Source organism: Cucurbita pepo, chromosome LG06, assembly GCF_002806865.2.
Source record: "Cucurbita pepo subsp. pepo cultivar mu-cu-16 chromosome LG06, ASM280686v2, whole genome shotgun sequence".
Lineage (NCBI taxonomy): Eukaryota > Viridiplantae > Streptophyta > Magnoliopsida > Cucurbitales > Cucurbitaceae > Cucurbita > Cucurbita pepo.
Window position 1 is genome coordinate 2268225 of NC_036643.1, and position 16285 is coordinate 2284509.

The following is a 16285-nucleotide window of genomic DNA, read 5'->3' on the forward strand; positions in this document are numbered from 1 at the left end:
ACTTTTTAATAAATATTTAAAATGGTTAGTCAAATTTTAAAAAATTAATTTGAATATTAAAAAAAAAAATGCAGAATATGTAAAATATTATTAAAATAACCATATATTAATTGAATTATATTTATGTTAATTTTGAAATTTTGTTTAGTAATAAATTTTCGGGATAAAAAAAAAAAAAAAAAAAAGAGATAAAATGACATGGCCCTAAAACCCTAATGGAGTGGCGCGAGAGCGGCTGCTTGACTTAATCCCAAAAACCCCATTTTTGGCGCCTCGGTTGTTTCTGAAACTTCCTTTGCTCTCTCTCTCTCTCTCTCTGTACTTGGAGGTGAGAGCGTAACCGAGAGAAGCTTGGAAGCGAGCGTGCTCGCCATTTGATTCTGCTGAGTTAATGAGGCAGCTTCAGAGGAGCTTGTTCATGGCAACTACTTCCAGCAACGCTATTTCTTCCTCTGTATTTTCAACAACTCCGTCTGCTTCGTTCTCGCGACTCCGTCCTTTGTTGTCTAAGGTTCTCATATTCTACCAATTGCTNTTTTTTTTTTTTTTTTTTTTTTTTTTTTTTTTTTTTCTGATTTAAAGAAAAAAACATTTAAACTCTTGCGTTTTTGTCTAGAGAATTGTCTGGCAGCAAGTATTTTATTAGACCTTAATTTTATGAAATTTATGAAAACTTGTTTCATAATGATCAGTTATGTATCTCTATGGCGTTTGAAGAGTTGCAATTTTATACTGGCTTGAAGTCTTTTTTATTTTTATTTTTTTAACGCCAATCGAACTTCTGGTGTTGGACATTTTGGTTCGCTCTTTTGTTCGTTTTCTAATTGTTTTGGAGTGGCCTAGTGAATTTATATCTTTATCGCGGCTGTAGTATGTTTGCCACCAAGTTTTTCTTTGCTGTTTAGTATGTTGTTTTGGAATTGTTTAATTCGTACTCTTACATTCAGATTAGATATCTGTTCGCAGCAAATATCAGAGATGAACAGTATAATTTTTTTTCTTCTGATAAAAGACAATTTCATTGATGGTTGAAATTTACAAAAGGGATGTACCCATGGTGTTTACAAAAGACCTTCTTCTCAATTTGCAATAAGGGAGGTATAACTATAGGAAGTAAGACAGTTTACACCAAGATATAACTTGCTAGAGAAAATGATAACGGTATAAATTTTTTAGAAACTAAGTGACAACAGTCAATACAATCTTGCTGGAGNCCATGGAAAGGTGAATGACCCATGGGAGGGGGTAAATGCGGAGCAAAAGCTGGTGGTGGCTGCTGCTGTTGAAGATGAAGAAGGTGGGGGTGGGGTGGATGATGCGGGTGGGGCTGTGGCTGCTGCTGCTGCTGCATAGGGTGGTGATAAGGGAACTGTTGCATAGCAGGATGCGGCGGTAGGAAAGGAGGACCCGGAACAGATGGAGGAAATTGTTGATGTTGGCCATGAAATCCAAATGGCTGCTGCTGTTGCAGATTAGTTGCCTGTCTCTGCTGTTGGGCATAAGCCATAGCAGAAGCAGCTGCATAATCTTGAGACTGCCGATCCATTAGCTATCGATAATTCTATATCAGTTATCAGCTGGATAACAATCTCCACAAAATCTTCACTCTGCAGGCACAAATTTCGCAAAGAAACAAATCCTTAATCATCCTCCAAGCAATCAAAAGCTATAATTTCGCAAAGAAACAGATCATTAATCATCCTCCAAACAATCAAAAGCTACAATTTCCTCCCATCCCCATTTCTTATCATCAAACAACTCCAAATTGAAAGTAAGTATTAACAAACTACATTTGACTTACTCCTGAGAGTTCAAAAGTAAAATCCTAAAAAACAAGCATACACAAACCGCTTAGCTTGCAGTACTTTCGCACATCATTTACAGAACATTGCGAACAAAAATCCTATAATTTCTCTGTATCTTTTTCATCAAAATCTCAGCTACATAACGGAAATTCGTCCATAACAGAAAAAGAAAAAAAGAAAAATTGCTTAGTGCCAGAACATATCTACACTAACCAGCGTCGTCTTTCACACAAGCCTCCAAGCTGCTTCGCACTCTCTCTTCGTTCTTGCAATTCCACGACGACTCCGACGAGCTCGGCGCCGGTCGCCGCTGTAATTTCCGGTCTTCGAAATGGATCCTTAGGGCTTCAAGCGAACCTGCGATAAACGCATCCGCCCCGGTCCCGACTCTGAAATCGAACTAGGGAATTGATGCATTATTTTCTTTATTTTTCTATTTACTGTTTGTTATTTTAATTTAATTAAACTTCTATGATTTCTTTATTAATTTATTTTAGATTTTATCCAAATAAATATGTGCCCTTTAATAATTAATTTGTTTCTTACAATTGCACTTTTTAATAAATATTTAAAATGGTTAGTCAAATTTTAAAAAATTAATTTGAATATTAAAAAAAAAAATGCAGAATATGTAAAATATTATTAAAATAACCATATATTAATTGAATTATATTTATGTTAATTTTGAAATTTTGTTTAGTAATAAATTTTCGGGATAAAAAAAAAAAAAAAAAATTTTTTTTTTTTTTTTTTTTTTTTTTTTTCTGATTTAAAGAAAAAAACATTTAAACTCTTGCGTTTTTGTCTAGAGAATTGTCTGGCAGCAAGTATTTTATTAGACCTTAATTTTATGAAATTTATGAAAACTTGTTTCATAATGATCAGTTATGTATCTCTATGGCGTTTGAAGAGTTGCAATTTTATACTGGCTTGAAGTCTTTTTTATTTTTATTTTTTTAACGCCAATCGAACTTCTGGTGTTGGACATTTTGGTTCGCTCTTTTGTTCGTTTTCTAATTGTTTTGGAGTGGCCTAGTGAATTTATATCTTTATCGCGGCTGTAGTATGTTTGCCACCAAGTTTTTCTTTGCTGTTTAGTATGTTGTTTTGGAATTGTTTAATTCGTACTCTTACATTCAGATTAGATATCTGTTCGCAGCAAATATCAGAGATGAACAGTATAATTTTTTTTCTTCTGATAAAAGACAATTTCATTGATGGTTGAAATTTACAAAAGGGATGTACCCATGGTGTTTACAAAAGACCTTCTTCTCAATTTGCAATAAGGGAGGTATAACTATAGGAAGTAAGACAGTTTACACCAAGATATAACTTGCTAGAGAAAATGATAACGGTATAAATTTTTTAGAAACTAAGTGACAACAGTCAATACAATCTTGCTGGAGAAAATGTTGGAAAAGTTGCAATTTTTATACATGCTTGAACGGTCAATACAATTTTTGTTGCCGAGCGTAAACTTCTGGCATTTGATTTTTTGGCTACTTTCGCTTACTTGTTCTTTTTCTGAATGTGTTTGAGTTGCCTAGTGAATTTATGTTTTTATGGCTGTGAGATAATGTGTTTTCTGCCAATCTCTATTTTTAGTTTCACCGCGCGTTTTTAATTTTTAGATTCATTCACTCCCGTTTGTGGATTTGTCTTGCAGCAAATATTAGAAATGGACTATTATGAACAATTTAAAATTTAATGTCTCCTAAGAAAAAAAAAACGTTCGAAAAGTTGCAACGCCATGTATGCTCTAATGTTTTAAATGCCATGCAAATTTCTGCCATTTGACAATTTTTAGTTACTTCTGTTGACCTTCTATTCGAAATATTGTGGAACAGCCCAGCATTCTTTTATTATGGTGATAATGTGTTATTTTGTTTGGTGTTTGCGTTACAGTTGCAGAGCAGAACTCTTCAAAATAATACTAGCAAATGCATACCCGTTTTACCTTTTTCCACTGTTTGTAATTACGCCAAATGTTCTCAGCTTGTTTTTAGAAAAAGCAGAGTAACATTTGCTGTCAAGACTGAACGTGCAAAGGCTGGGCAGTGTCGTACATGTGATGGGCCAAGTTGTGTTTTCACTCTACATTCCCGCTTACCGTTGGGATTTCATCATTCTGTTGCATCCCCAAATGCTTCTAAGCGACAGGTGTTAAATGGCACTTTTACACCTACATTTCCTAATTATAGAGCTTTTGAAAAGAAGTTCTTTTCTCAATCTACAGAAGCATTGAATAAAACTGAGAATGAGAATGTTAAATATGCAAGTAATGGAACAAGTACATTCCCATCTGAAGGATTGAATAAAAAATCGAAGGGTGCCAAGCCTGTTGCTACATCCAGGAAAAAGCGAATTAGTGCTTCAGGGTCCACTGGCTCCACTAGTGTTATTGGAACAAATTCAAGCGATCAGTTGGTTGGAGTTACCAAGGAGGCAGGTAAAGTTTCATCTAATTCTTCTTCACCCGTTAGGAAAGCATCCAAGGGTTTGAAAGAAAAGAACTCTGGGAGCAAGAAAAAGAAGGAAGCTATATCTCCAACCAATTCTTCAGATGTTGAAGCAGTATGCAAGGATAGTCAGTCAAAGAGCTTAGATAGTAGCAATGTTGATAAGAATGTTGTACAAAATCCGAAGGTTAGCAAATAGTAATTGATGGATGTTTTTAATCCATTTTTCCCTTCTCATTGCATTATTTTAACTAACAGTGCAATTTTTCAGAAAAAATCATCGGGGGGTACTGCCAAAGGTTCTGTTTCAACTACACAACAATCCAACAAGAAAAAAGGTAACTCTAGCAGAAAAAAAGAAGCTCAGAAAGATGCTAGTAAGTTGCCACAGAAGCCAAACCTTGTAGTGGATGCAAGGGGGAAATCTCGGGGAATAACAACTTTGAAGAAGCTATATCCCCCAATGGGAAAGTCTGTTATGGTGGTGGAATCTGTTACAAAGGCAAAGGTTATTCAGAATTATCTTGGTGATATGTTTGAGGTGCTACCTAGTCATGGCCATGTTAGAGACTTGGCTGCAAGGTCAGGATCTGTTAGACCTGATGATGACTTCAGTATGGTGTGGGAGGTTCCTTCTGCTGCCTGGACTCATCTCAAGAGCATAAAAGTTTCCTTAAATGGGTATGTATCTGGCTTTTGTTTTTAGCTTGGCCTGCATGCAACTGTATTTTTGGCTAACTTGATAAGGATTGTTAAGTTTACATGCGCACACACACATTTGTATTTCTTTTATTAAGTTTTGTTTGCTTCTTGTATATGGTTGACATTGTTGTGCATCTCTGTCATTTATTTTGTGATGTCTAAAATGCTTCTTTTCTCTTACCTCCAATTCCTAAAGTTTTAATTTTCTTTTCTTTTGCTGTGTATTTATTCCTCAGAGCAGAGAACCTTATTCTTGCATCTGATCCTGATCGTGAAGGCGAGGCTATTGCTTGGCATATAATTGAGATGTTGCAGCAGCAGGATGCTCTACACGAAGGTATTAGCATAGCAAGGGTTGTTTTTCATGAAATAACTGAGGCTTCTATCAAAAGTGCCCTGCAATCTCCTAGAGAAATTGATGCAAACTTGGTTCAGGCTTACCTTGCACGGCGTGCTTTAGATTATTTGATTGGATTTAATATTTCACCATTATTATGGAGGAAATTACCAGGTTGTCAATCAGCTGGGCGTGTTCAATCAGCTGCACTCGCCCTAATATGTGATAGAGAATTGGAAATTGATGAATTTCAACCACAAGAATATTGGACTATTGACATTGAGTTGAACCAAAAAGATCCTTGTTCTTCAGTGGAAGAATTTACAGTCCCTGCACATTTGACCCATTTTAATTCTAAGAAGTTAAATCAGTTTGCAATTAGCTCCACCACAGAGGCAAAGAATATAGAAACTGCACTAAAGTCGGTAAATTTTCAAGTTCTTAGCTCTAAAAAGAATAAAGTGCGGAGAAACCCTCCAATGCCATATATAACATCTACACTTCAGCAAGATGCAGCAAACAAACATAATTTTCCTGCAAGTTACACAATGAAGGTACATGGTAATTTTGTTTTGACTCCTGAAGTTCCCCATGATATAAGATAATTCAGTCATGTTGAGTTAAAATTTTACTTCTAAACAGCAGTCTGCCCCAAATAATTATTTCCCCTATTAATAACATGGTATCTGCTAATGTGTTACTGGATATTGATGTTTTATTCAGAGAGTTATTTATAAAGTGGGCAATTGTTCTAATATTAGATTTTGGGAGTGTTTTCCTTCACATCTATCTTCTAGGAGTTATCTTCGTTGGACCTTAATGATATTTTTAATGTGATTTGGAAATATCATTATCTTGTGAAAATCAAAATCTTTTGCTGGTTTCTTGCGCTAGGGGGTCTTAATACTCTAGTGGATCCAAATTAGAAATCTTGTTTATTGCTTGTTTCTGTTTTTGATAGGGAATGGATGAAGTTGAAACAATTAAATAATCTGTTCTTATTCTGTTCTTTCTGGTGGCTTCCTTTTTGTGCCCTTCAAAACATATCAAGCCATAAATTGAAAGTGTACAATATGAACTAAAGGTTTGGGGTAGATGAGACCCCTTGTGAAGGGAAACTATTGCAAGAAACACCTCCAATTGAGGTTGAGGGGAAAAGTGCCGTGGCAACAAAAAAGGTTACTTGAAGGACACTCCAAAAGTTCTATATCAAATAGATTAATATAATAATAGAACTATTCTTGTCCGACATATTTTTACTCTTATTCTTATCTAAATCCATTTTCTTTTATAAATGGTGCGTATTGTGGAATATATAGACCTATTTTCTTTTAACTGTGTCCCACTACGATTATATGCTGTTAGAATTAGTTTGACCTTCATCTACTTTCTGATTGTTTTCCTGGTATGATGCCTTTTGCTTTCACCTTTTTATGAATGTATGAGGGGTTTCATGCATGATTGAAGACTATAACGCTGTAGTTTTTTATTTTATTTTATTTTATTTTTAATATTTTCCTTTTCCTTTACTTCTTACAACTTAGAAATATAGGGGGGCATTTTATGCTCCTGTCACTTATGTAACTTTCTATGCAGCTTGCCCAGAAACTTTATGAGGGAATTCAACTTGCTGATGGAAAGGCAGCTGGCTTAATAACTTATCCAAGAACAGATGGGCTACATGTAAGAATTTTTTTGCCTTCAACTATACCTCCATACTATTTCTTGTTATTTCTTTGGCAAGGCAGCTTGGTTTATCTTGTTGCCAGTAGTCTCTTTTTTCCTATTAATTGTTTTGGGATTTTTATTCATTCTTTGATGTTACCTGTATAATTCTTCATATCAATGCATGGAAATAAGGCCTTAAGAATGTGTGTTATGTATGCAATTAGTTCTTCGGTTGACATTCCATTTCATTTTTGTCCTGGTTCATGCTGTTTTGTCATATTAAAAAATCTTAGGTGCATCTGGTCTAAACATCTTTGCTTGAACTACTTCCTATTTCAGATCTCTGATGAAGCTGTTAAGGACATTCGCTCCTTGATTAAGCAAAGGTGAAAGTTCAAAATTCAACTTCCCTTTTCTTTGTAACTTGCACGAAAAGTTATGTGACAGCTTTTTTAGGCAAATTGATTTACAAGAAGGCTCTTTATGTTTGTAACTTTACTATAGCTGTAGCGTTCTTTCACTTGGGTATAATCTTTATTTGAAATTTCAAGGTGCAATTTGAATTCCCTCCATCCTATAAGGTTTTAGGCTTCTAATTTTTTTATTCTTCAAAAACTTACTGTTTGCAGATACGGGGAGAACTTTGTCTCAGAAAGTGCACGCAAATATTTTAAAAAGGTCAAGAATGCTCAAGAGGCTCATGAAGCAATCAGACCCACTGATGTGCAACGATTACCCTGTAATTATATAATTTTCTGGCTAAATAATACTTGATTAGGGAATATATATGAGTTGTTCTGTTCTAGTTACCTGCTCCAACTATGTCCACTTGTAAGATTATTGCTTTAGCCTTCCCATTTTGGTGAGAACGTTATAACCAATTAGTGTTCGTTTTATTTCATTGAATTCACTTCCAGCAATGCTAGTGGGAACACTTGACGAAGATTCTCACAAACTATACTCTCTTATTTGGCTCAGAACGATGGCATGTCAAATGGAACCTTCTATCACTGAACAGGTCAGAATGCATGCCCATTACAATATTTCTCTTCTCTTTTTCAATATTTTGCATATTTCAGTTTGGAATTGATAAATTTAACACAGGAACGGGAGGCTTGTATAATAAAACTTGCATTATTGATTCCAAAATTTTATTAGTTTTTCTTATTAAGAAGATCTTATCATGACCCTTTATCATACAAGTTTTTGTTTATTATAAAAAAAACATAAAGGCCCTATTTTATTCAAGTTCTTGTTTCTTATGAAAAAACTCAAGATACACTTTTTTTTAAGAAAAATATTTAAGGAATCTACTGATTCCCAAAGCCATGATACAGAAGAGGCAAATGGGTTGATACTGAGGACAACCATATCCTAACCGAGAGAATTAACAATAATATAAGACGTTTTACCAAGTTCATAAGTTCTGGTAGAGATACTTGGGGCAAGAGCCACCCTGACTTGAAAAGGCGCTTATTTTGGCGTAGAGTGGGCTTTTAAATCAAGAAAGATTGTGCATAACTTTTCAAATGTTGATGACAGTTCGTGTATCTTTTTTTTTTTTTTTTTCTGGGTAAAAAATGAAGTAATTTCTGGTTGTTTATTAGAGCGGACTATGAGTTCACAACTTCTCTTTCATGGCATGTATTTTTCTACTTTTATTTGTAAATTGTAGTTTACTTCAATTTTGGTTGCACATCTGCAATTTTCTTTTTTGTTTATATATGTTACCAGATTCAAATTGACAGTGGACTTGCGGATGAGTCCATCATTTTCCGATCTACATGCTCAAGAGTTCAATTTCGTGGCTTTCAAGAAGTTTTTGAGGTATGATAGTCATGCTAAGTATTCTTGAAAGAGAGTGATTATTTTGTTTACTTGCATGTAACGGATGCTTATCTACGTTAATTCTTTTTTTAAAAAAATTGTTTTAATTTTTGTAAAAAACTCTTATGAAGTTTTTTGGTTATCCATTAGGATAAATTTAATGAATGGAATTGCATCCTTCTCTCGAAGATCACTTTAATGATATGAATGTTATTAAGGGTACATTAGTAATTAGATAGGGAGTTTATTATGGGGGTAGGTTACAAATAGATGGAGGGGAAGGAGATATTAGATAAACATGGGGTTCCATCTCAATACCAATTGGCAAAGAGAGGAGTAACCCGTGTATCTTATAAAATTGTGAAATTTCCCCGTCTTCCCAATGTGGGTATTCTCAACATGCCCCATGAGATGGTGTCTCTTTGGGTTCACCATTCTTGGATCAGATCCCAATTTTTTTTTGGATCAAATACCCGTTTGGGCTTTATGGACCATGATACCATATTAGATAAACATGTTGCACTATCTCAAAATCAATTGACAATGAGAATGGTAAACCATGTATCTTTAAAATTGTGAGGTCTACCCATTTTTCCAATGTGGTATTCTCAACATGCCCCTCTAGATGCTCTCTTTTGATTCACCATTCTTGAATCGGATCCCAATTTATATATATTTTTTTGGATCAAATACCGTTTGAGCTTTATATACTAAGATACCATATTAGATAAACTTGAGGTACCATCTCAAAATCAATTGACATTGAGAGTAGTAAACCATGTATGTTATAAGGACTGTGAAGTCCCCCATATTTGTGGGATCTTCAACAGAAGATATAAAACTTATTTTGGTTAGTGAATTAAGGCTCGAGAATGATCTCAAGAAGGAAGGGTTTACGTACTTCAAAACACGGTTTATCTTGTAGTTGTGTTCTCTTTTATATTTCTCTGTATTTGGGTTCTATCACTCAATTCAATCAATCTTGTCTGACTTTTCTGTCAATTTTCCATAAATATTTAAGATAATGATAGATTAAGTTATTTAGATACTTGGGGGTTTTCTTTGGAAGGTCCATGGAAGAGAGGGTTGTCTGGATGATTGGAAGTAGCCCTTCCTCCCAGTGAGTTGGGTGGCTGGGCATTAAGAACGTCACAAAATATTTCTATCGGAAAAATGTTTTTGGAGTTTCCATCTTGTAAGGAAAGCCCTTTGGCATAAGGTTGCAGTAAGTATGAGATTGATGGGACGAGAAGGGTGTTCAATGATTTGTCTTGTTTTTTAGATTACCTTGCTTTAATATAGTAGTTAGTAGTCTCTCTCGCTCAAACACGTCTTTCTGTTTTCATATTTTTGATCTTACGTGCATATTAGCTCTTAAACAGATATTGGCAAGGAATGTTTGAATATGACTGTTTTCTGATTAAGGTACCTGTTAGCTGTTTTTAGTTCTAACTGCTCAAACCATGTATTGTAGCTTCCACATCCAGTTGGAGTTTGCATTCTGAATGTTTTTGAAATTATTACCAACTATTCATGCTAAATGGTCCTACTTTTTGTGAGTTTCGAGGGGTGTTTTATCTGGGAGGACATCTTATCTACCCTCATGCTTGCCCATTATTTCTCCTTAAGAACGTGCTTCTTTCTTAATATTCGGTCTTTGTGGGGCTGGGGTTCTTTTGGATTCTAAAGATCTAATAATTTGTCAGGATCCAGAAGTTGATGCAATCAGACATAAAGACCATGAAGAAAATGAACGGGACGAACTGTTTAGAATTCTTAATGCACTGAAGGTACAAGGTTTTATATTGTTGCTTCTGGTTGGTATTTTTGTTCTTTGTAATATCTACTAGACCGTAGCCTATTTCTATTTGGTAGAAAAATTTATGATGTTAAGCATCTATGTACATGAATATCTATTACTGAAACATCGAAGAAATTCTTTCTATTTGCTTTTTAACTACTGCAAGGTGGCATGTATTTGGAATTTCCAATTAATTGAGAAATTTTTCTTCTTACTTAATCCTCTCCCTTTTGCATGCTCGCAATTTGTCCTTGAATATTATTTTCTAATGGTGATTGCAATAGTACAGATGGTACAGAAATGTATATTTATTAACCAGTTATTTTTTAGTCAGGGGATCAATTGTCTCTAGCTGCAGTTGAACTCAAGCAACATTTTACCCAGCCCCCTCCTCGCTATTCGGAGGGAACATTGGTAAGTGCTGCCTAACTATTAGACCCGAAATTTTGAGCCTGTAAATAACAGAATACTTGAAAACTATTATTATTGTCACCCATCTTTGAGATTCAAAAGCTTTCGCCTTTTAATTTTCTTTTGAAAAAAATTATTGGAAAAAATTGGGTTTCTGACAAATGCAGAACATTGTTGTATATGTCTTCTTCTTGTCGTTGCCATTGTTTTCTTAATTCTTTTATTATTTTCGCTTGTCACTATGTTATATTCACCCATCTGCATCTCTTTATTTAAATGTATGCCTTTTTCTCATGCTTAACGCATTCTTCATTTATAATATATATGTGTGTGCGTGCGTGCGCGCACAAATGTTTTAACCATAAACAACTTCTCATTGATATAGTTAAAAGGAATAAATGTTCAAGGGATGCAAACTCTCCAAATGGGGTGAAAATAAAGTAAAGAGAAAATATAAAATCATGAACTTAGAGGCAAATACAAATTAAATGAGGCTAGCCATGAAGGCAATGAATGCAGAACGAAAGGTATTAACCAAAAACAAATCCGGGAGATACTAATAAAAAAAATAATGAAGATATAATTCCTTTTTATTATATCTAAATTATAATTCTGAACTTAAGATGAGTTCAAGAGCTTCAAATTCTTCATGTATGGCTCAAATAGTATAGAGAACCTGGGGTCGGACTTCCCTTTTTTCAGGCTGGTAACTGAACAAAACCCAATGGTAGAAAAATTTCAGCTTCGCATCTAGTTATGGAAATTTAAGTTGTTGGATGTAAAACAATAAACATAAGTACTGGTTTTTCTTGAATATGTAGGATATATTTTCAATTCAATTTTGCTCCTCTGCCCCACCAGATATAGGATATAACTTTTGGGGTTATTTTGTAGGCTATGATCTGATTAGACTTATATATGGTTTCTCAGATATAGGATATAAACCCCTCATAATGTAAAGTGAACAGGCCCGTTTTGCATCTGTCTAGTTTTCTGTCTGAAATTTTCTTATTTCACTGGAACTGGATATTACAGGTTAAGAAGATGGAGGAGCTAGGGATTGGGAGACCTTCCACATATGCAAGCACATTAAAAGTTTTACAGGTTACTATAGATCATTGCAAACAATAGATTTGAAATTTTTGTCTTTTATTATTCTGTTTTATGAAGTTCGAATTTAATGGATGATTGCATCCTATCATTGTGAGAAATATCCCACTCTTGGATTCCTACCCTTCTTTTCTATGTTTCATCATATCAATAAAATATTGTTTCTCATAAGAAAAACGTGTTGAGGAATAGCTTAGGACATAAGTGTTATGAATGTCCTATTTTGTGTTCTGAGTAGATAACTAGTTTCTTTCTGTTAAGTATCTGTTATTGCTTCTCGGAGGATTGAAGAATATTTACTTTTGCTATCATAATTTCAAAACTGAATGTCAATACTCCTTTCCAGTCTTTGTACAAAATATGCCTGGTTTCCTTTCCACATTGAAGTGACCGTACAGATTTCTTAAACAGAACTTGTTTTGGCTTTCAGCTAAGGGGTCACGTTTTTAGTTGTATTTGAATCGCGTTCAAACATACTGATAGCCTTTGGGTCCTCATAGCCCCTACTCTCTTATTGAATAAAATTAGCGTTGAACTGCAATTACGCATGTTAAATTTCACTACAAGCCAATCCATAACGCATGTTAAATTTCCTACAAACAGAGGACGTGGTTGGTTATCTGTGTTAACAGTTTCAAATTTTACATGCCTTGATAAACATTTTATGTATTCATCAATGATAGATTACATTGTAGTGTAAGGTGATCAAGAACAGAACTTGGATCTCTTTTTTAGGTCTGCCTATAATGTCTATGACACTTTTATTGATTCCAACGTGCCTTTTCACGCTATTTGTTTACAGTTTAATGATGATACATACACTTGCTTCTGATTCTTTGATTCATTTTACTTTCAGGACAGGAACTACTTGTCAGTGAAAAGTCGTGTTCTACATCCAGAGTTTCGTGGGCGCATGGTATGCTTGTAACTCTTTATCACATTGAATTCCAATTCTACAAAATTTAATTTATTGCCTTTTCACAGCCCCATTTAGGATGTAAATAATTGCATTTTATGAACAAGTCATTTTTTAACTCCTTTGCTAGCATCTTAGAAAGTAGGTGGAGGGTCAAACAGAAGTTCCATTATCCACTATATCTTATCAGTACTGGTCCTAGACAGAACTGCAGGTTGATTATTGAAAGACACCCAGAAATTATTATTAAGGAAGAGAACAAAGGTTGCACTCGGTAGCATATTGCTGCGTTATTTCGCGACTGATAGTTCATAGGAGTGTTTTTCTGAACTCAAGGGTTTTTTTTGCTTGTTTATTTTTCTAGGTATCCAATGAAAGATTTTCTTTTACTTGAAAAGAGAATATTTAGTTACAGCAAAGGCCATCATGTAGAATATAAGGAACCTATCACTTTATAGGCATTTGAGTTTACTATTGATGAAATTATGTTGGGAAATGTATCTGTCGACATATTCATAAATCCAAGTTATGGGTTTGGATAACCGGGGTATAATCTTTTTTCTTGAAAGTTGTCAACATTTTGTCAACAACATTGACCAGGATATATTTGTTTTCATTACAATTCTATTTTGGGTTGGGTTCAAATCATATGGTAGCCAATGTTTTTCAAGGCGCAAAAAATGCTGGCTTTTTTTTTTTTTTTTAATTTTTTTCGAGCTGCAGTATATAAGAAATATACATTAAGAATGGAGAGCATAGTTGAAGTGATATGAATAAAAAACCCTAAACATGAGTTTTTGCATTTAGGGTTGGTAGATTATTTTTGAATTAACAAAAAGAAATAAATCCTTATAATTATTATTGTTTTAAAATAATGAAAAAGCCCTATGAACCAGGCTTCTTCATTTGACTGTGCCATTTTATCTGCAAATTGTATTTATGATGTGCAAATTTTCATGAGGCCTATTTTAATTCTTATTTTCCTCTTTCCATCTTTTGTGATTTAAGGTGTCCGCGTTTCTTTGTCATCATTTCTCCGAGGTCACTGATTATAGTTTTACTGCAGACATGGAAAATGAGGTGAGTCCAATTGTTACCGAAGTTTTTCTACTTTCTACTGCCACATATGGGATCACAATCATACATTTTTTGTGTTCTGCCTAAAATATAGTAGCTCGTCGTTTGTATTGGGTTTGGTTGACATTCACAAAAGTCACCCGATGTTCAAGCATGAATTCCTCATTATCTTTACGGGAAATCTCAAATTTTAGCTAATGTTCTAGTTTCTTTCTTCAGCTTGATAACGTCTCTGCCGGTTTAACTGAATGGAAAGGCCTCCTAAGAGATTATTGGACACGGTTCAGCACATATTGTGAACGTGCTAATAATGTTCATATCCATCAGGTAACATACACCTAGCCGTTCTCCTGATGAATGCTTCAGCTGTAATACCAAAGCTGTCTGATATTTCAGGTGGAAAAGATGCTGGAGAAGAAATATGAGGACTTCTTATTTTCTTTTCTTCCTGATAATTGTAGATCATGTCCAAGGTATGCGTTTGCCTATTTTTCATCCATTTTATCACCAGGTTTTGACCTCTTTGATAATAACACTGATGGTTTTTCTTCACATTTAAGTGATCTAATAAAATGTCATATTTCCAATAAAAAATAGTAAAGGTTAATAACGAAACAAATTGTGTACTTCTTTACTGCATGTTAGAATTTGGCTCTTGTAAGTATTGTGCTCACTTTTAGTTCTTTTTCTTTCAGTTGTATGGAGGGCACTCTGATCTTCAAAGTTAGTCGGTATGGTGCAGGCTATTTCATAGGTTGTGATCAACACCCAAGATGCAAGTAAGTTTGAAAAGGAATAGTGTAGTTATAACTTCTTCACTTTAGTTTGGATGAGTCAATTTTTCTCATGATCCCTCTACCATTCAGTCATCGAGGGGAGAATTTATCATCGCTTTTGCCAATGTCCTTCAAAGTTCAAACAATCAATTATATTTCATATAAACAGGCTATAAATGGTACTTGACTTTCTTTTTGTCATCAGATATATTGCAAAAACATTATATGGTGAGGATGAAGAAGAAGTTACTCCTCAAAATAACCAGAGTGTGGAAGAGCCAAAATTGCTTGGTCTTCATCCAGTTTCTAGTGAGAAGGTTGCGTTTACCGCCGATTTTTTTTTTTTTTTTTTCATACATTTGTTCATTCTATATGGTTTTGTTAATTATAAGAATGTTTCCTTTCAGATTCTTTTGAAGAGTGGTCCATATGGGTTTTATGTGCAGCTTGGTGAGGACAGGAAAGGGTACATGCCCAAAAGAACCTCTGTTTCCCAGGTATGAGGTTTTCTTTTCTTGTCTTATAATTTAGACGGAGCGAGTTCTTTGTTTGCCACGATTTACAATGAAACTCGCGTATATTTTCAGATTAAAGAATACAACTTTTTTGTTAATGTCTGAAAATTTGTGGGATTGGCTCTGTTCATTAGCACAAAATGATTAGATATTCTTTAATTTCTTGTAAATTTTGATTCAAGAGTGGCTCTGTCTCTTCCAGATAAAGGACGTGGACTCTATTACTCTTGAGGACGCCCTTGAACTATTACGCTACCCAATTACTTTGGTATATTTTCATTCTCTGTACATATCTTTCTTTCTCCTTCTCAATAAAATTCTTCTGATTTTTGTGGAACACTTCTTGATAGGGAAACCACCCTAAGGATGGTCAACGAGTGTTAATAAAGATCACGAAAGCTGGGTTCACAGTTAGGCATCGACGCACGATAGCTTCCGTTCCCAAGGTCTTTTTTTCGTTCCTCCCTACTTTCATTTTTGTTATCAATTTCCCTTGGATGGTTATTAGGGATATAATGCTTTAACTAGTTGAATATAGCCCATTTTATTAGTTTACAATTACTTGAAAAGTTGTGTTATTCCGATGACAGAACTTGAAGCCGAATGATGTCGATTTAGCAAAAGCGTTGGAGCTTCTGTCGAGCGAAGATGTTAGAAGGTGTGGGCGACCTAAAAGCAAACCAAAAGCTGAAGCTGTTGAAGCCATTTAGGGCTTCTCAATAGAGGGGATTATGTGCGGCCTTTTGGCTTATTTATTCATTTTTGTCAGCTACATGAGGCAGGTTCTTTAGTAGGAATTTTGACTTTATTGTAATTTTGCAACGGGAAAAATACAAAAAAATACTTAATAAATGTGAACAATTGGATTTACAAACATGGTT

The 16285-nt window shown here is 34.6% G+C and overlaps 1 protein-coding gene across 1 annotated transcript; it reads left to right on the plus strand.

Moving 5' to 3' along the window:
* Positions 1–230: 230 nt before the first annotated feature.
* On the plus strand, positions 231–16280 carry LOC111797719 (DNA topoisomerase 1). Its single transcript, XM_023680827.1, has 22 exons — positions 231–511; positions 3711–4451; positions 4536–4945; positions 5203–5857; positions 6900–6986; positions 7311–7357; positions 7601–7710; positions 7889–7989; positions 8706–8798; positions 10505–10588; positions 10930–11013; positions 12046–12114; positions 12977–13036; positions 14045–14116; positions 14333–14440; positions 14510–14586; positions 14809–14892; positions 15095–15206; positions 15297–15386; positions 15607–15672; positions 15755–15850; positions 15995–16280. The coding sequence occupies exons 1-22, from the start codon at positions 392–394 to the stop codon at positions 16112–16114; spliced, it is 3486 nt and encodes a 1161-aa protein (XP_023536595.1). The 5' UTR covers positions 231–391; the 3' UTR covers positions 16115–16280.
* Positions 16281–16285: the final 5 nt, after the last annotated feature.

Bases quoted from the DNA above. Each gene is read 5' to 3' on its own strand.
- LOC111797719 (XM_023680827.1), top strand. From the start codon at position 392: ATGAGGCAGCTTCAGAGGAGCTTGTTCATGGCAACTACTTCCAGCAAC. The intron at 10,589-10,929 runs GTACAAGGTTTT...GTTATTTTTTAG, and splicing joins GAATTCTTAATGCACTGAAG to TCAGGGGATCAATTGTCTCT. The intron at 15,387-15,606 runs GTATGAGGTTTT...TGTCTCTTCCAG, and splicing joins AAAGAACCTCTGTTTCCCAG to ATAAAGGACGTGGACTCTAT.